Source organism: Lissotriton helveticus, chromosome 8, assembly GCF_964261635.1.
Source record: "Lissotriton helveticus chromosome 8, aLisHel1.1, whole genome shotgun sequence".
NCBI classification, from domain to species: domain Eukaryota; kingdom Metazoa; phylum Chordata; class Amphibia; order Caudata; family Salamandridae; genus Lissotriton; species Lissotriton helveticus.
The window spans coordinates 733,723,006-733,743,904 of NC_136069.1; the positions used below are offsets into that span (position 1 = coordinate 733,723,006).

At 43.4% G+C, this 20,899-nt stretch overlaps 1 protein-coding gene across 1 annotated transcript in view; it reads left to right on the top strand.

Moving 5' to 3' along the window:
* RAB20 (RAB20, member RAS oncogene family) overlaps window positions 1-20,607 on the top strand; it is a 155,101-nt gene extending 134,494 nt beyond the window's left edge. Inside the window, exon 2 of the mRNA XM_078657553.1 lies at window positions 19,548-20,607. Within this exon, the coding sequence (XP_078513679.1) occupies window positions 19,548-20,068 (521 nt within the window). The 3' untranslated portion in view covers window positions 20,069-20,607. The remainder of the gene's footprint in view (window positions 1-19,547) is intronic.
* Window positions 20,608-20,899: the final 292 nt, after the last annotated feature.

The window sequence follows — 20,899 nt, forward strand, 5'->3', positions numbered from 1 at the left end:
GACAAGCATAAGGACTGTATTTATTGCTTGTACCCTGATCACAAGGCCACTGATTGTAAAATCTGCAGGACCTTCTCTACCAAGACCCTGAGAGACAGGGAAGGACTACTTTTGACCTGGTTACAGAAGATGAAGTCACGAAAGAGATAATTTCTAGTGACAGTGAAGATTCCTCTACAGCTACATCTTCAAGGAGGTCTAAAAAGAGGGGTAGGTCTTCCCCTTCAACTTCAACTGAACCTCCTGCTAAAGCCTCTCAAAAGACCTCTGATAGGTCCAACCGGCCCAGTCCCAAAAAATCTCCTCACCGAGGTGTAAAGGAGAGGGAGGGACTTGTTCCTGAGGTACTTTCTGCTCAGTAGGTGAGCCATGGACCTTCGATTGTCTCTCCACCAACTGAAAAGGCAAAACCTTTCAAGAAACCAACATCTGTACCTCAGGAGGGAAAATCGGAGAGGAAAACCCGTTCGTCGACGACATCATCAGATACCTCGACGACGACAGCTAAAATTTGCCAGCCGTCGATCTCCACTCCGTCGTCGAGAGCTTCGCCGTCGATAGCTTCGACGACGACTTTGTCGATGATGCAGGTTCCTGTCAGTGTCGTCGACTATGTTAAGAACCTCGGCGATGACGCGGACGGTGGGGTCAACGACGACGGCTACGATAGTGCTGACGATGAGCTCGTCGACGGTACCATCGTTTATAGTCATTGACGATCCTTTCTCAGACGACGATTCCTTTGACGACTCCGTCGACGGTACACAAAGTCAAAATCTTTATTAAAAGATGCCAAATTACAACGGAAATGACATCTCCGCGGAGGGTGACACCATTACCTCCAGCATTGCTTTTGGACAAAGAATACTCACAGGAGGAAGATGGTCCTTATGGGGATGCGTACAGCCCATTTCCGCTCCAGGTGAAATACCAGGACTCAGATTCTGATGATTATTACTTAGAACAACGGCAATTCCCTTTGGGATAGACCTCAAGAACAATCACATCAAGGCATGGTGGCCATGCCGTCTTCGCTTATAAGTGACTTGCAGATCATGTTGTTGGATTATAAGAGGAGATTTCCATCTCAAGCCTCTGAATCCATGCAACCGCCACCACCACCACCGCCACCTCTGTCTACTTCTACGGCTGAACCGCTAGAACCGGAACCTTTGGAGGAACTGCAGAATGTCATCACGGGGCAGGTTGATGATGATGATTCCTCAGGTGATGAATGCAGATAGGGAATGGGACGAGTATATAATTCCAGATCCCGCTTCACCTTCACCGGATCCTGTAGTTTCTCCTCCAGCAGACATCGGAGGTTTCCATAATCTTATGGAGAGAGCTTCAAAGAGATTTGGCCTTCCCATTCCGGTAGTACAATTGGACTGTTTTCTCTATGATTTCAAGGAGCCTTGTAGAAAATCAATCCGTTCTATCCCCATTGTAGAGCACGTATGGAGTGAAGGAATAAAGGTGAACGAGTCTCCAGCTACCGTTATCCCTGTTCTACCGTGACTGGAGAAAAAATATAAGACTTCTGGTGATAGTCCGGCTTGCCTGGTTGGCCAACCGAAGCCGGACTCTGTTATCTCCCAGGCGGCTCAAAGAAAATCAAAGAACCCATCGGCACCCCTTACCACACCACCGCATAACATTTTCTATCTACAGAGGAGGATAACAACTACGCTACTCCTCCTATTCACAATCTTCGCAATCATACAAGCCTCAGTACTCTCAACGCCAAGGCCAGTCTGCGTCTTTCTCTCGCCAGCCTTCAAGAGGTTGACCGGGGCGTCAGGGGAGAGGTTCCTCTAAACGCCAATAGCGGCTTCTCGGCTCCGTCTACTGTTCCTTCACCCCCGGTAACATTAGTGGGGGGCAGGATATCACACTGTCTCCACAGCTGGAAGATCATAACATCAGATCGGTGGGTCCTCAATATCATCCGGTTTGGCCACATGTTAGTTTCAACACCTCCCACCTTCCAGAGCCCATGGCGCCACCGAATCAAAACATCTACATTGCCCCGTCCTTTTGGAACTCCTTGCCCCTCCCTATTCGAACTTCTGCATCTTATATGGAGTTCCATAGGAGACTGAAAACTTTTTTGTTCTCACAGGCCTTCTCACTCTAACTTAATTGGTCCTCCCTGTTAAAGTTGTATCGACCCCGCAGCGCCATGAAACCGCTAGGTAAACGTGCGCTATATAAATATTTTAAAATTCAAAAATTCAATTCTACGTCTCGAAGCTCATCAACTGATCATCAAAGGAGCGATAGAGCCAGTACCTCTATCTCAACGAGGAGAAGGGTTCTATTCCAGGTTTTTCCTGGTTCACAAGACTGAGGAGAAATGGCGCCCAATCTTAGACCTGAGGGAGCTCAACACCAATCTCATAAAACTGTAATTTCGGATGGTATCCCTTAGCGATATTTTGCGACTTCTGAATCCAGGAGACTACATGGCGACTCTGGATCTCGAAGACGCATACTTCCACGTTCCGATCCACCCAGCTCACAGAAGATTTTTACCCTTCACAGTAGCCAAGAGCCACTTTCAATTCAAGGTCCTGCCTTTCGGGCTCAGATCCGCTTCGCGGATATTCACAAAGGTACTGACCCCTGTGGCAGCGTTTCTCAGAAAGCAGTCTCTACAGGTTTTTCCCTACCTAGACGATTGGTTGATGGTTCCATCTTCTCAAGCAACTACAAAAGCAGTCAAAAGTTGCATTCAACTTTTCAATCATCTGGGTCTTCAGCTCAACAAGGACAAGTCGATCCTTCTCCCATCCAGTTCGGCCAAATTTCTAGGATCCATTCTGGATACAAGATGCTGCAAATCTTTCCCATCGGAGGAAAGACAAAAAAGGCTGATTCTTTCTGCTCGTCAATTGCAAAGAAGACGATCCCTGTCGGTCCGTCTATACAAGCCTCTCCTAGGATCGATTTCATCCGGCATACCCTTAGTTTCGCATTGCAGACTGCGTATGCGCCCTTTGCAGGAACAGCTGGACAGGCAATGGTGCCAGGGGGAAGGCGCGTTCGACGACAAGATAATAGTCACTCCTCTTATGAGAAAAGCAGCCAATTGGTGGACGATCAAAGACAATATCTCAAAAGGTCTCACTTTCAAGATTGCTCCATCTCGTTTGGTTCTGACCACGGATGCCTCGCTGGAAGGCTGGGGAGCTGTTTTGCAAGACCTACAAGTGAGCGATCACTGGACGCCCGAACAGCGTACTCTCCACATCAATCTTCTGGAGCTCCGGGCAATTCGTTTGGCGTTGCAGGCTTTCCTTCTGAGGATTCGGAATTCCACCGTTCTGGTGCGTACGGACAACACGACGCCCATGCTTTACGTAAACAAACAAGGCGGAACAAGATCTCAAGTTCATTCAAAAGAGGCCCAGGAGATATGGGAATGGGCAATTCTCCAGAAAATTTCTCTCTCAGCAGAACATCTCCCAGGTACCCTCAACACGACAGCGGATACATTGAGTTGTCTGAAATCAGTCTGTCATGTGTGGGAACTGGATCAGGACACTCTCGACGGGGTCTTCACACGTTGGGGCACTCCGTCCATAGACCTATTTGCAACCACACACAACAGGAAATGCTGGTTCTATGCAAGCAGGGATCACCATCGCGGCTCCTTGGGGAATGCTCTTTCGATGGCCCGGTCAGGCGCATTTGTTTACGCCTTTCCTCCAATTCCCCTGATTCCAAGGCTACTCAGGAAACTCAAGACAGAACCCTGCACAATGATTTTAATTGCACCGGCGTGGCACCGCCAATTCTGGTTCACAGAGCTTGTCCTGCTCTCTCAAGATCAGCCGGGTCACCTACGTCCCATTCCATTTCTATTGACAATGTCTCAGGGCCAGGTGTTGCATCCAGATCCAAGCTCTCTCCAGTTGACAGCGTGGCTCCTGAGTACCGAGAATTACAGAGTTTAAATATCCCTCAAGAGTGTAAAGAAATTTTAACTCAAGCCCGCGCACCAAGTACAAATAAGACCTATTGTGCGAAATGGAAACGTTTCTGCGTATTGCACCACCGAGAGAACTCCCATCCGTTCTCTTCTGCTCCTCATCAGATATTGCCTTACATTATATTTCTGGCTAAGTCAGGCCTGGCACATTCCTCCATTATGGTACACCTAGCGGCTATTTCTAACTTCAGGCTGACAGCCTCTGGTCCTTCTCTCTGGTCCGCTAGAATTGTCAAACCATTCCTGAAAGGTCTTTTTAGGGTTTTCCCTCCAGTTCGGCCTCCGCCTCCAGTGTGGCAACTCAACTTGGTTCTGGCTCATATCATGAGACCTCTGTTTGAGCCTATTCACAGAGCGGATCTGAAGTTTCTTTCATGTAAGGTGGCCCTCCTTTTAGCCTTGACGTCGGCTAGGAGGGTTGAGGAACTGCAAGCTCTCACCATTATGGAACCCTTTTTACCGTTCAAAAACGACACTCTAATTCTAAGAACAAATCCGAAATGTATTCGAAAGTCCCTTCGGATTTCCATTTGAACGAACCTGTAGTTCTGAAATCTTTTTTTCCTTGACCTACGTCTCCAGCAGAAAGGTCTCTGCATTCCTTGGATGTCCAGAGATGTCTGAAATTTTATCTTGGAACGCACAAAGGATTTCAGGAAATCTTCACAACTCTTTGTTGCTTATAGCGCTCCTCGAAAAGGGTTTCCCCTTTCAAAACAAGAAATCTCACGTTGGATGTCGAGTGCAATTCACTATTGCCACCAAGCGGCGGGTAAGCCGCTAGAAAGACATGTACGAGCTCACTCCACAAGATCAGTTTAATCTTGTGCTGCTCTCTTCGCTGGAGTTCCTATCAAGGACATTTGTAGGGCAGCTACATGGAGCAGTGCCCACACGCTCACAAAGCACTACTACTTGGACTCTTCCACAAGGAGTGAGGCAGCAGTCTGACAAGCAGTCCTGAGGAATCTCTTCCCAATGAGCGGTGAGCTTTCCCTTCTATCCCTCCTTCCTATTGTTGCACATTTTCTATCTGATTATGTTTACTGACTACTGTTTCAATGTCTATTTACTTCTTATGAAAGTATGGATACTGAGGTATTTCAATATTTGTCACAAAATGTGCTTTATTGCTTACTGCTAGCTACTCTGATACAAGCTATGGGAATCTAAGAAAGTTCCAATTCTGGAGCAAGAAAACAAGTCACTTAACTGCAACTTTGGTTCCCCAGTATCGGTAACTTTCATAGATTCCCATGCACCCACCCTCCTCCCCTGGGAAAGCTCAGCCTCCAGCAGATGTGGTTACTGTTACACAACGGCTAAGCAAATCCGAGGCTCTGAGGCTCTCTCAGGAGGGTTCTATGGGGTGAGGCTAATCTGATTGGTTGTTGCATGTTTTTTGATCTCCTTTACAAAAAGAGGTGGGTATGTATGTATGTATGTATGTATGTATTTATTCTTGTAAAGCGCATAAATCACCATTCGGTCTCATAGCGCTGACAGAGAGCAAAAAGAGAAACGGAACAAATGGGAGCCAAGTTCCTGATTAAAACAGCCATGTCTTGAGATTTTTATGGAATGTTTTGTGGTTGGGGTTTGATTTTAGAGCCAGTGGTAGGGAATTCCATGTGACAGGGCCTATCTTAGAGAAACTTCTGTCCCCTTTTCTCACTGTCCGAACCTTAGGGATTTTTAGGAGGTGTTTGTTGGATGAACGTAAGGTTCTATCTGGACAGTATCCATGCAATTTGTTCTTCAGGTATTTGAGCCCTAGTCCGTTGATTGACTTGTGCACTAATCAGCATATCTTAAACTTAATGCGCTTCCTAATTGGGAGCCAATGTAGTTGTTTCAGACATGGAGCCGAGGGAGTGCGCAGAAGAAGGTTCAAGGTCAATCTTGCAGCTGAATTCTGGAGCGTTTGCAACTTGGTCAATGCGTTTTCGTTCATGTCTGCGAATAATGCATTGCCGTAATCCAAACGGCTTATGATAAGGCCTTGAATTAGAGGCTTCCGATATATCATAGGTAGCCATTTAAAGATCTTTCTTAGGCTTCTCATAATGCCAATACTAATGTGGACCACTTTATTTATATGAGGGGCCATGGTCAATTTGTCATCTAAGGTGACGCCGAGATTCCGGACCGTGCTTTTCGGGGTTGGCCATAGGCCCAATTCCTGTGGCCACCATTCCTCCGACCAGATTTTATTGGCTGCACCGAAAAGCATTATTTCGGTTTTGCCTGCGTTCAACATTAGGTAGTTGTTGGTCATCCATTCCTTTATCGCGGACATGCATTTACCGAATCTCATTTTGGCATCTGAGGGGTTTGAATACAGGGTGATCAAAATCTGGGTATCATCGGCATAAGATATTGTATCAAAGCCGAAGTCCCTGATTATCCTAGCTAGAGGTTGCTACAAAATGAGAGGAGGCCTAGGCCTTTCTTTCTCTTTTGTACCTACTGCTATGGTATTTTTTTATTTACCGAGGCCCCCATTCTGACGACGGCGAATGATACAAGCTATGGGAATCTATGAAAGTTACCAATACTGGGGAACCAAAGTTACCGGTAATTAACTTGTTTTCTTCTTCCTACACTTTTCTTCGTCTTTGTGGACTTCTGTTGCTTCTTTCTACATTACTTTTGCTTGTTTCTGTGCGTTTTGTCTTCTTTCTTCACTTGTCCTACCTCTGTAGGCATAGTTAGAAACTAGCATTTAAAAAAACCTTAGAATTTCACTTAAATAACCATAGGTTTCAGGCATGTTATAGTTAGAAATTTGCATTTAAAAAACCTTAGAAATTCACTGAAATAGTTGGACATTTCACTCATACAAAACCATAGAAATCCCCCCGTTATAGTTAGTTCAGCTTACTATAACTCGCACCCCTGCAATGCACTGCTGATGACATCACATATTACATCACTCATGACATGGTCAGTGACATCACTGATGACATCACTTGTGAATGAGGCAAAGTGTCAAAGTGTTAGTGTTTTTCTGTCGGTGACCAATCCAGTAACTGAAATGCAGAGAAGTTGTGGCCTGATGCCTTAAGTCAAAGATGAGATGGGCAGCTAGATTTTGGACCTGCTCTAGAATATTTAGCAATTACGTAGGATGTGCTGGTGGAGATTTTGTTGCTATACTTTATTTCGGGAATCGCCCGTACAAGCGCAAGTGCTATTGTTTGAGGAATCGATCAGAGGGGTAGAGAAGGTCTTTACGAAGTCTTTGGTTGCAGAAGGCAAAGTTTGGACAGCATTGACTTGTGGACCATTTGAGATGGAAGAGACAAAAGGCTGGTTCTTGATGGAGAGGGTTAGCACCAGGAAGTGGGGGCGGAGGGGGGGTCACATGAATGGGAGTAAATTTGAAGAAAACCAAAAAATATGTAAGAACTCGCAAACATTTCAAGAGAGGATAGCATCACCCACAGAGTTCAGTGTTATTTAAAAACTCAGTGCTTTGTGCACATGTTCCCACCCTTAAATCGTTTGGGGTCATATGTGGGACGCAGAAATTGATAGCACCACCTAAGTATCACCGTGTGTCATAATTTTAATGGTTGTTAGTGCTCAGGGACACATTGAAATTGTTTCTTACTGTATCATGCTGTATATGAGTTTTACGCCTTCACACCTCCTGGAGTAAGCGTTAAGTAGTCACCTTCGCTACTCCTGGAGAGCTAGGTGACCAGGGGGACTAACTTGATAATCCAATTGAATTGGAGCTCAGTATTATGGATGGATCTTGGTCACCAGTGGTTAACAACCATATGCACAGAACCCACTGAAAGTCCAGGGAATTTAAGGAAAGGCTGACTGCATATTTTCTATTTGATAGGACAATTTGTGCTTCCAACCCCAGATTAGCAACACTGGTCCAAATGAACTCTTGAAATTGGTACGTGACCTCAGTCTCCAGGCTCTTGCTTTGGAAATGGAAGTTCAAGAAAGACCAGAAGTTGGAAAGTTTCCTGGGTTCCTCTGACAATTCTGCGAGGTTGAAGAGTCACACTGGCGTGTTTTAAATGTCCAAGATCTCGAAGAAGTGGGAGCCATTTATTATCTCTTCAATGTCCGAGAGTAGTGTTTTAAAGGAGTCCTTGATTCAGGCCAAAGTTCAATTGGTGACAGAAGTATTGGCCCTGCTAACTACCTCGAGTCGAGCATATTGTTGGAGTCAACTAGTATCAAACATGCTAGAGAACCTTGCAAGAAATAGTTTTATCTGGGCAAATGGTCAGATTTCTGATTTTAATTGGTCTATTTGAAATTCGTTTTTAAAGAAGTCTCTGGGATTTGCATAAATATCCGCTGTTATTTTCTTCATGGTCTGAAGGTCATCTAGTTCCCAGAATATTTTGAACAGTTCTCTCATCTGGATGGGGCTTGAGTGAAGTATTGCTTTCTTTGTCTTTTTGAATGCACAGTGCTCATGTGGATCCTATAGTGTTCCACTCGACTTGGATATTAATTTCTTCCCACAGACTATTCATATACAAGAAACGTAGTAAATACTGCTGTTCGATGTAATGTTACTTTCCCAGGTATAAAATAATGATTCTTTCTTTAGGATTCTGTAACACAATGTTCTACTGAGAGTGAATAGGTTCATATGCCACCTATTGGGACAGCGGTGGATTCACATGAGAACTTGTCCTTGTATAAAAGAACATTGGTACTAAATATTGAGCTAGAACTCCGAGTGAAATACCCAAGTCGCAGGTTCAAGTATGTCCCTGGTCAGAATTATCGGCTCAGTCAACTTTGGGCCCGATGATTCCAGGCCTAGAGACACTGCCCTCTCACAAATGCTCCAGGGCAGGGGTTATGGGCTGCAAGATTGCACAGCCCTGCCTCCTCCACCTCCCCTTGAATCACTCCAGGGAGTAGACTGCGCGCTGCCAGGACACGCACCAACATACCCTGGATCCATCCCTACCACCCGCACACCCCACTGGCACCCCTGCTGCAGGCAGAAAATGTCGGCGGTTATTTCAAACGAAATTGGGAAGAACTGCCTGGTAAAGCGCCTGGTAACTATGGGTCCAGGCGGTTATTCCCCATTTGGGGGGAAACACTTGTAAAGGCCAAACTTTGGTGCAAAGGTACTGGCTGGTAATTAAAAATGTGGCCCCTGGGATCTCCACACCAAGGTCTACCTAACTCTTAAAGTGAGGGCCTTAGTACTAGTCAGCAGAGAGTCCACTCTGCAGATATGGGGTTAGACTGGTTCTCCTGTTTCCCTTAAGTGTGCTAGTTCATGAAACTACTATGGCTCTTTTATTTTCTTTAGTTGCCGCAGTAGATTCCAAACATTTTTCTCATTGTATAAGCCCACTCGCTCTCCAGAGGGCACTTGCCGCCTGACCCCCACTGCCCACCAGGCCTAGAAAACAGACTATGCATTTTGTACATTAGTAGTGCAATGTTGCTTGCCTCGCCTCATCATTCTCCAACGTTGTTTACTTAGGTGCTTCTTGCGAGTCACTCGCCCCTTCTGAACATAAATTTGAATGCACAGGTGAGGCCAGGGCGATCAGTTTTAACACAGCGCTGGCCACTGTGTCTGCACCAGCACGACGTACTTTTATAAAGACTGCATTTTTATAAAAATATGCGTAAAATACTAAGTTCGCAAATACCATCAATTAAACACAGTTAAATACGGCCATTATAGATATTTGATATTTTGTATTTAATCCTTCCAATAAAGAAATACCTTCACAGCAGATTTGTCACAATTTTTGTAAAATGTCCATGAGTGTTCAGTTATGGTAATTTTTAAGACTATAGTGTACAGATATGCTAAATAATGCATTTTTCTACTTAGTGTTGCATGCTACTGACCAGAATGTTGCTGTGCTAAGGGCTTTGGGCTGGAATGAAGAAAATGCAGTAGTTGGGTCGTGAGGTCATGGTGTTTTGCCCTCCGAGCGTTGAGCTTTTAATAATTTGTAAGGAGACCGGTGTGACAACATATTGCTGCAATATGTTATTTGCGAAAATTATAGGTTTTCTGTGCGTTTTCTTTCTGTTAAGGCCAATGTTAGCTTGAAATGTTAAAGACTTTGTGCCCGTAGTTGCAGGTGGTGGCCAGTAATACTTTTTGTGTTTTAGGCCTTGCCTGCAGGCAGCACGTATTCACTGTCACTTGGCGAAGATCTACTGTGTATAATAAAAAAATTCTAAAAAGGGGCTTTTTAGCTCGCCCTTTACATACCATGCTTTGGCATCATCATCACTCTTCTTTGGTGCCTTCTATATCGGCAGTGTGTCCCAAGAGTCACTTTCTTCGTCACTTCCGTTTCTTTGTGTAGTGCATGGACCAAGTACAGATTGATTTATCCTAATTAGTGTCGTCCATGCTCGAGCTGCGATTTAGGTACTATTTTTTCATTTTTTGCATTTTATATGTAGCGCAACTCTCCTCTCTAGTGGTCTAATCTAATTATTGTGACGAAAATATTGAAAGGCAAATAGCTGAGCTATTTGCCTTTGTGAGTGTTTTCTTTGCCAAGTTGTACAGCTGCGTGGCTGCTGTGCAGAATGTTTGAAAGAAAGAAAGAAAACATGATAAAGCAGAAAACGTTGACCGCATCATAGCATTTTTTTTCTTACTTTAAGAGATGCTGCTCAACATCTGCGTAGTTCTGGGCGGTGAACTACGCTCTATTTGTGGAGTTTTCCGCACTCCTAGGAGGACGCAGAGTTCTGTTCATGGAGCAGAGTTTTTTTCCTTGCTTACGCTCTCCAACGTTAAGTTGGCGAGCGTGAGTGAGGAGAATCCAATGCTAGACTTCCTCTCAGCGAGATTTCTCAACCTGGCTGGTCGCGACCACTAGCGTTGGGAAACCATCCGTTCGCGTTGAGGAAGCTGCTGCTCGAGTAGAAAATCTAGTAGAGCAGCAGAAAGAAGTAGCGACCTCTTGCGCTGTGCAAGGGGCCATTCGCGCTGATTTTTCCAGCCCCGTTTTTAGGTCACTCTGCAGAACTCCACAAACCCCGCCCAGTCCTACGAGCTGTGCTGCTGGGACTTATTTTTTATCATCATACTTAGACTAAGAGAACGTAAGAAAGGTGGAGGAAGTAACCAATAGGAAATCAGTGACAAAGGCAGATAGTAAGACTGAAAAATAACAATAAAGACTGAAATAATGAGAATCCGATGTAAGGTGGTGGCAGAAACGGGCATGAGATGGAACCAAAACTAGTTAGCCTTTGTATTCGGCAGCTCCGGCATTTGGCAGCAGTGATGGCATGCTCATAAGAAAACTTTGGGTAAATTTGCTAATTATTATTTTTGGGGTGCAGATTAATGCCTTTTGCTATGTGGGAAATTATGCCCAGAAAAAGTATGCTTACATCATCATTGCCGTTCCCACCTTTTTATGTGTGATAGATAAATATTCTTTCTAACGTCATGGTGCACACCCTCGTGAACTTAAATCTTACTAAGATGTGTTACTATTAACTACTTTCCTTTCCATTATTGACGGAGGCACCATCCTAAACTGTGGAAATGGAGTTGCAGAGAAAAGATGTGCAACTACCATGGGGATCTTAAGTGTTTACCACCAGCCTATAGTCAAAATCCCCAAGCCAGAGCTACCATCCTGAGGAACTCTCCAGCACCCTTGACCTGCCAAGAGCGTCCCCTTATTTTTACTCTACCGTTCTCTGTCACCAAATTTACCACTGGTGACAGTAAAGATATGTAGGGAACAGGAAGGCTTTGAAATGCGGGGGGTGTGGGGGGAGTGCTTGCTGGTATCAGCCTTCCAAATTGCAGTCTGGCCTAGTGATTTCAAAAGCAGTGATTCAGTATTTAATCTGAGAACGTGGGCAATATTGTTGTAATACTTAAAGATTTTGTGTGCACGAGATGCATTAACAGTTGGAGGAGAGTTCAAACAAGGTGTCCTCGCAGAACATTTGAAGCATGGCACCGCCTGCAGGAAAACATTTCAAATTCAAAGCACATATCCACTCATCTGCAAACCGGGGTGCAGTTAACAGTGACTCAGCAGTGTCGCCTAAATAAGGTTGGTGTGCCCAAAACACCTTTAAATCCGCTTTCTGCACTTCTACAAAGCAGAAAAGAATTGCAGGGTTACAGTCTGGTTCCAACTGTGTGGGATTTTCAGAATTTATGCCCTCCCAAATGGAAATATTCATCGACCGCTATGCACGTGCTCTGATTACATTGAATATCAGACCCATCCCACAATTTGAATTTTATGTTTGTGAATATGGGTTGTCCCATATGGGCTGTAGATGGGACATTAGTTAGAGCTGAGGCAAACCCTAGAAGATCGTCAATTAAATTAATACATTTGTAATCAGACACCATCGGATAATGTACCGACCTTGCTTATTTTCCATATCGGGTTACAGCCATTTTTATATATATATTTTTTTTAGCTCAAAGAGTCTTTGAGGCCTCTTCATGGGTATGAAGTACAACACCCATGATACAAGGAATGCAGTACTGCAGGAAAAAATCAAAATGAATATACTGCCAGCTGGTATCCTGATCATTTGAGATAGACTGATGCATCATGTCTGACCTAAACACATTGAAGTTTGCTTTGATTGAATTTATTTCAAATCTTCTTACCGTGCAACGGTTTGCTTCTACACTGCCTTGAATTTTCCATTATTCCGCTTTAGGAAGATCCTTTGGGAAATCACTCTGTCACATCTCCCCTGTGTAAGGCGGACACCGGATAATTTTGTTTGTGCGGCTGTAATTTTTGGGGTCACAGGGCGTGGAGATCAATAGGGCGTGCATCTGTGAGTCAGTACAACATCCCACCTTATCTGTACAGTTTTATGGTGAACAAGGGATCCTTGATAGTGGTTTAGGATTTAATTTGAACAAATAAATCAGCTTCGTATAGCGCCTTGCTGGCATTTGGCTTTTTAACTATTCTACACCTATGTAGCATGGTTTGGGGTTTGTTGGAAGTTTGGCTGAAATTTCTGATGAGATTAAGAAATGTTACATTTTGAGCCAAAAGTAGCATTGATTTGCACAGTATAGATGGTGAGGGCCAAAGTAGTGTAAATTTGAACATATGCAGCAGCAACTGCAGTATTTCTCAAAGGAATAAAAAAAGTTCTCTGTTTCGCCATACTGCTAAACGTTTTACCTACTGGTGTAGCAGGTTCTAAAAATGTTAAGAAAGTCTCGAACTAATCAATATTTAGCTGGATGAGCCAAAGAGCATGTGTTCGGACCTTTGCATTTTAAGAAACTGAGTACAATAAAGGTCTCTACAATTTTGAGACTAGTTTTCTAATCGTAGAAGACGTGTTGAGTACACGTAAAACGGCAAACCGATCTCAGCACAGTGATGCAGGATGGATGAAGTCACTTGCTAGGGCAAAATTCACCACAGGTTTAAGAAAAAAAACCTGAATATGATTGTTGAAAGCCTTTGCCTCTCTCCTCTTTCTAGTTAATTATCAGTTGTACATTTTTGAGAGCAGCACAAAGCAACTTGGTCAGTTTACTTTTCTTGCTGCTTCTTACCAGCCTCAAAAACGTCACTGTTCTCATTCCTTTAAAAATAGATATTTTCCGAGTGGTTTGAGCCACATTCCATGTGAAAAGTGAATACGTCAAATTTAACTTGAAACTGCTATTTTTTGCACTGTGGCCTTTAGAGAGCTCGCCAAAAAGGCAATACATGCGCCACTATTGTATTATCGCATGTGTTGCATTTGTATGATATGGAATAATTAAGTATTACCTCATTACCAAGATGTTGTAATGCCACGTTGCACACAGACATACTACGCAGAGAAAGTTATCCTCAAATAAAGGCTGGTGCTAACTGCTCCACACATACATCCTAAAAATTAGGGGTAAGTGTGACTACCACAATTATTCCATATTTCTGTGTAGAAAATGCACAGCCCAACCATGGTAACCTAGAAAGGGTATTATAGATATTTTATACCATGGCATAAGTGCTTAATTGGTGCCTGCAGTTTAAGGTGGTGAGCTTCGGCACTTATCTTTTGGAACATGGTCCTCATTGCAGAGAGTGCCGGGACAGGGTTGGATGTGGGGTGGTTGGGCACATGGGGGCATGAGCACTTATTTTCTATGCACCTGTGGCACTGTTTTATTACAGAAAGGGCCTCATATACCTTTACGGCCCCTTAAGTAATGCTGATAGTGCTGGTTCACATGTAATGCAGCACTATCTTAAGAGGGCGTTTCTTTATCTGCATGGGGGCATGAACATTGCCACAGGGTGTTAGGGACGGGGGTGCACTGGCTGTGTGCCACAAAAAGGTTGGATATAGTCAGTGCTTCCATGGAGGTCATTCCGCTAGGAGGAATAAAGAGGGCCCCATGAACCACCAGATATCCGCCTGCAGGCGTGTGCAGTCACTTACTGTATCTGCTTGCATAGACATCGGTCTCCCTTGCAGGTGCAGCCCGAATGCTGCCTGCACTGTGAAAGGAGGACCGGCTGCTTAAATAAGCCAATCTGTCCTTTACTTCATTCTTGTGACATTGAATATGATAATCTCCTAGGCAATGGGAAGAACCGTCTAGGTTGTGCATCATATTCAATGTCACAAGAATCAAAGATTTTTTTCCCCCCATAAATTGTTCCTGCGACTGTTGGATTTCTTAACTAAATCATACTGGATACATTTGGACTTGCGATTTTTGAACTTGAATTGTGAAGCTTAAATGCATCTTGAATTTATCCAAGAATCAGTACTTTGTCTGGTGTGCCTCACTCATAGTGTATAGAAAATGTTTTTATTATTTTTTTAATCTGGGATGTTGAAACAGTTAACCAGGAGAGGAGGGCACCTGGAAATTGGAATGACATTGAGTGCGGCAGTGCATATCAGAACCTTTCTATTGAGTATGTTTCTTCTGCCCTTCACTTATGCATTGCCACTGGGGCTGCATGAGTTCACAGCTGCCGTGGAGCTGCGAATTATAAGTAATAGGGTGCAGTGTCCCTGTCTGTGTTGTCCGCACCTCTTTGTAGGTGCTTCGCTGCACAAAACGGGCAGGGTACCCTTACTGTAATACAGCCAGCGAATTATAAGTAATAGGGTGCAGTGTCCCTGTCTGTGTTGTCCGCACCTCTTTATAGGTGCTTCGCTGCACAAAACGGGCAGGGTACCCTTACTGTAATACAGCCCCAATACTTTTTGGGTCTCGCTGGCAATGCATCCGCAAGGATGCATTTGTCCAGCTGGAGACCAATAGCCATCAGTCTGTGGGGGAAGGACAGACCAGAGGGTGCACGAGCTTTTCTTGCTGGATTCGCGTGCGCGAACACGCACGTCGCGTCCCGCGCCGTACACATGCGCGCGCAGACAGACACTCGCTCACACACACACACACCCTCCCCCACAGTCACACACACGCACTCCAAGACACATACACACACACACGCACGCACACACACATACACAGCCCGCCCCCCCGCACGCGCTCACACATGCTCTCCCTCCTCCCCCCCCCCCCCCCCCCCCCTGCTCAGCAACCCACTCACCGGCTTCCTTCGTGCGGCGGCTCTCCTCAGCTGCAGGGCCCGGCAGCAGGACTCTTCTTCCCTCCTTCGGCACCGGGGCGCAGGGTAGGCTCCTGCCTGCTCCGGTGCTCCAAACACGGCTCCAATCGCGGCTCTTCCGTGGGAGGCGGGGTAGGCTCCCGCCCTCCTACTTCCTGTTTCCGGTTGTCGCGCCGGCCTGCCTGACTTCCTGGTCGCAGGCCGGCAGAGTGACGAGGATGTTTGATTTGCGGTATTTATTTATTTAGTTATTTATGCATTTTTATATAGCGCGGACTTTACCCGAAGGCGGTATTCATTTATTCATGTATTTATGCATTTTTATATAGCGCGGTCTTTACCCGAAGGCGGTATTTATTTATTCATGTATTTATGCATTTTTATATAGCGCGGACTTTACCCGAAGGCGTCGGAGGCTTCACAACAGGAACAGAAATGAAAAATAATGAGAAACATTACAAAAGAACAGGTTGCACAAACATACGTTACTTACATAAGGTAATAGTGACAATTGTGAGCAAACAAAATACATGAGGTAGTAAAAACTATGAGCAACCAAAAATACATGAGGTAGTAAAGGTAATAGTGACAATCGTGAGCAAACAAAATACTTAAGTAAAAATTGTGAGCAACCAAAATACATGAGGTAGTCAAAAGTGCACAAGAGGAAATGAAAGTGACAAGTGTGCAGTTATAAGAGACAACAGAGTATAATTAGAGGTATAGTCCTGCAATAAGTGCTAGACACTCAGGCTCAGGAACAAGCGTTACATGGGCAAGGTGGCACTTGTGCAAGTATCAAAGGTAAAGACATGTGAGAGGTAGCAGCCGTGTGTTGCAAGGGCAGAGTGGTGTGTGCATGTTACAAAAGGGCACCGAACACCAGTACATGGAAAATACTGCAAAAAGGCAGACCCTCCAATCACAGGCATACACTGGGAAGGCACTTCCATGGTCATGGAAAGTAGAAATTATCAGTAGTGGGAAGTCTTCCTCACAATAGCAAGAGGACGTGAATTACTTTTGGAGGTGTCTCTGGAGGAGGAGAACTTTGAGGTCCCTTTTGAAGGCCTGGGAGGAGGCGGTGGTCCGGAGCTTTTTTTTGTCCTCTCGCGGTTTGTAAATACAAAACATATTGCATTACAAATGCTATAGGTATCACATTTGCGAAAGTTATAACTATTGGCATTGTAAATGACGAAGCTATTAATTTAGCTATTTAAAAAAAAAAGAAACATAAATAAAAACTTTGCCATTTACAATACCAATAGCTCAAACTTTCCTAATGCGAGACCTATTGCATTGCAAATGCTTGTTTTATCATTGGATTTTGAGCTAGCGCAATAGAGGCAATGGCAGAAAAGCAAGAAGAAAGGAAGCGTGACAAAGGAAGAAAGTAGGCATGAAAAAGTACCTGAAAGAATAAGATAAGAGGCAAGAAATATTGGGTTGTGAAAAAAGAGCAATGAGGAGGAATCAGTATTGGGCAGCTTTCATAATTAGTTGCTTGGCCATTTGTCAGTGCCAGTCGGGGCTCTGAATAAAAGCTTTGGTCCCAGCCATTTTTTAAACAAATTAAGCACTAGTTTTAATGTACATTCAGCTAAATGGTCCGCATTCAATAACTTATAAGCATCAGTTTGCCAGTACAAGTCCTTTAAATGCAGTGGTATGCAGCTTGTTGAAGCGGTCTGAAGGCTGCATCTGTTATGGCTGCATTTTCAATTCACCTTTATGAGATTTCTGAAATGGTGATCACTAGTATAGCTAGGTCAAGAAAGCTGTGTCCACCGCCTGTAAAGGATCCTGCCACTTAATACTGTGCATTTAATGAGAATTGGTCAATTTGCTCAGTATTACTAACAGGCATTATTTTATTGTTTTCTTCCCTAGGGGAAGAATATGGACACTTGAGGTATGCATGTATGTATGTATAATCTAATTTAGTTCTTGAGTAAAAGAAAAAAAGCAGCACTCCAGGCACATATGACAACAAGCTTTCAGCAAAGTGGATACCTGGACAATCTTTTGAAGGCAGCTTCTACAGGGGCACAGAAAGGGAGATAGCCCTCTTCACACAGAAGGATTCAAAGAAAGGGAATCGTATACAAGGATTCATCACTACTTACAACATAGAACACCAGAAAGCCCTACATACCCTGCACAAACACTGGCCTCTAATCAGACAGGATCCATTTATAGGACAGATGGTGATCAGTCGCCCCCAGATCACATATAGAAAGCCAACATCACTAAGAGATTACCTAGTAAGTAGTACCTTTGATTCTAAAACAGAAATGAAAAATTGGCTTATACCGAGGGAGGGTTTCAGTAAGTGCTTAAAGTGTAAATCGTGCAAGCATGGGGTAAAATATGACTGTTATCAAGACCCCATTTAACAAGTTAATCAAAATAGGAGGAGGATAGTCTTACAAGAGCAATTTTGTAGTTTATGTACTTAGTGTTCATGCCCGAAGACTTACATAGGCAGTACAACTTTATCGGTCCATAAACGCATACTTCAAAATATCCGAGCTGTAAATCATAATGACCGCAATTATCTGGTGGCGAGACATTCTGAGAAATTTCATGCAGGTGACTCCACTAAGCTGAGATATGGTTGTCTAGCCCATATCCCCAGAAATAAAAGAGGGGGGTAGAGAGAATTTCATAAGTTAAAAACACAATACATTCTTGAGCTAGACAGCATGGAGCTGTATGGTCTTAATGTAAACGAAGAGATGCATACATGCCTATATTGGGAGCCTGCAACCTGTTCGCACTCTTCTCTAGCGCCACACCTACACAGATCTGAATTTAAGATTGATTAGGAGTTGAGTAAAAATGCATTGAGTTTTCTTCTTCTGATATCATTTTTTACCATAGGGTTTTTATTATTCGTTAATTGTGTTGAATGTTGTGGGGAACGTTTAAGGGCATTAGAAACCAATATTATTCCATTCCAGAGCCCACTGAGGCGGCGTTACAGCGTTTTCTGGTGTGATAGATGTAGGGCATCTGTTAGGTACCCCCACTGGGGGTTCTTAAGTGGATAACTGTGAAAGTACTAGACCCAGTAGGGTTTCATGCAATATTTACAGACAAATCTGCCACTTAGATTGTTCGTTCTTTGAAGTGGTTTTAGTAATAATTCTAAGCATGAATTTGTGTGCTGAATATGAATTAGAACACTGCATACTACCATGAGGTTCGCAATGCGATAGATTCTTAAGAGGGTGTTAGGATGTATGGCAAATTATTGCAATGAAATTTACTTTCAGACAGTGCTACATTATAAAATAATGAATGTGATGTAGACCATTCATTTCCCTGTAAGTAAATAGATGGAATAGGGTTTCCCACAATATCTATAGTCCTTCCGTCCTCCTGGTTGGAGGGCTCCTGTTGGACTTTTATGTAATACGATAACATGAATACCTTGGTTGATGCTCTTAATATAAGGTGAGGAATCTTGTGCCTGTATTATAATTGAACGTTACAATGGCGCAAGCATGGAAAATCACTATGAATGAGCATTATGAAACACATTAAGCACTGATTTGCTTGTCATAAGATAGCAACAGTATAGAGATATGAAACTGTGTTCCTTTTTTCTATTTAAAAAATCTTGAGTTACTCTGACATGAATATTCTTTCAGCTCGAACTACATCCATAGTACATCTATTCAAATATATCTGTTGGCTTAACTCCACTGTATTGCTTTTGTATTGTTTAAAACAAATTGTTGAACACTCTTCAGAAATTCTTTGAAGCAGAAAGCTGGCTTGTCAGTCCAGGTTGTACCTTAAAGATAATTGCCAGTAACCGCTAACTTATAAAAGTATATTAGCAGCCGTTGGTCTGTCTAGAAAATAATGTAATGTATTAGTGTGCCATCAAATGCCCTATATGTATGCTTGTTTAAATGATGTGGTCCTGCTTCTCATTCTGAGCATTTCTTTTTCCCTTCTCTTAGGACGGGAGCAGTTTCACGGCCTTGGCTCCATGTACTGCAGAGGAGCAGCTGCTGTCATCCTTGTGTACGATGTATGTAACCTGCAAAGCCTTGTTGAGCTTGAAGACCGGTTCTTGGCATTAACCGATACTGCCAGCGCAGACTGCATCTTCGCTATCGCCGGAAATAAGGTTGACCTGACAGAAGAAATCCCTTTGGGTCAAGAGACGGAGGAGCAAAAGATTGCTAGCTTTTCATCCTCAAACAAAGTCCGCCGACAGGTTTGCAAGAGCGACGCCATTGCTCTGTACAAACGAATACTCAAGTACAAGATGTTGGATGAAAAGACTGTCCCGCCTGCAGAAGCAATGTGCTTTGAGACCAGCGCGAAAACGGGATACAATGTGGATTTTTTGTTTGAAAGCATGTTTGACACAGTACTCCCTTATATTAAGAAAAAAAAGGCCAAAGGATCTGTTGGGACGGTAGATCTGGCAGACTACAAGCCTAGAAAGGGGAAAAATTCAAGCTGCTGTTCCTAAGCATTGGCAGTGTTTGGAATAGTTCCCAGGAGTCGAAGTTCTTGGGGAGATAAAAGATACTTCTGTAAAATCAATGTGAGAATTGAAGTTGCAAGTGGATCCTTTATGTGGATCCCATCATCCACTTTGAAGAATTTCTATACAATGAGATACAGAAGAAATATGAACATAACTGTTTATGATTCCATATTTAAATCCTTTGGGTTTAAAAAAAAAAAAGAGTGCTTGCAATGTTGGTACTCATACGGTGCTACAGTTTGCATAAGCATTGTGAAAATCATTTCAGTTGCTTCAAAATCAGTTGAACTGATTAGGTATGCTGGTCTGATATCAGACTCAGCAAATAGACTTGTAATTGTTTTAATTTCATTGATACTGAACTTGCAAATCATAACGTGGTACTTGCACATAAATGTATCGTAAAGTTTATTTAAAGTTCTTTCTAAAGATGGTTAAATACTTTGAAATCCTACAATCTACTGCACCGTGCTGTACATACCTTATTAAAGCTCTGAACTTACTGCGGGTAGGAGCGTTCATTAAGTACATTACTTCAGAGAGTTTTTGTTACAGAAGTACCTTATTTTGACTCTGCACTGCGGATGAGCTGAGGTTAAAACAAATGCTATTGCAATGAAATGCATATTCTCCATCACGTTTAATTGCTGCTGAATGGTTTCGCCATGAATACATTCATTATTGTTTGAAGGTGACTTTCACCCGAGATTTATAATTCACTTATGCCATAAAATGTTGAAGAGAAATTTAGATGATAGTTACTCGCTGCTCTTGTCTCCCCGTCTACCTACTATCTCGTTTAGAGCTTCTTTT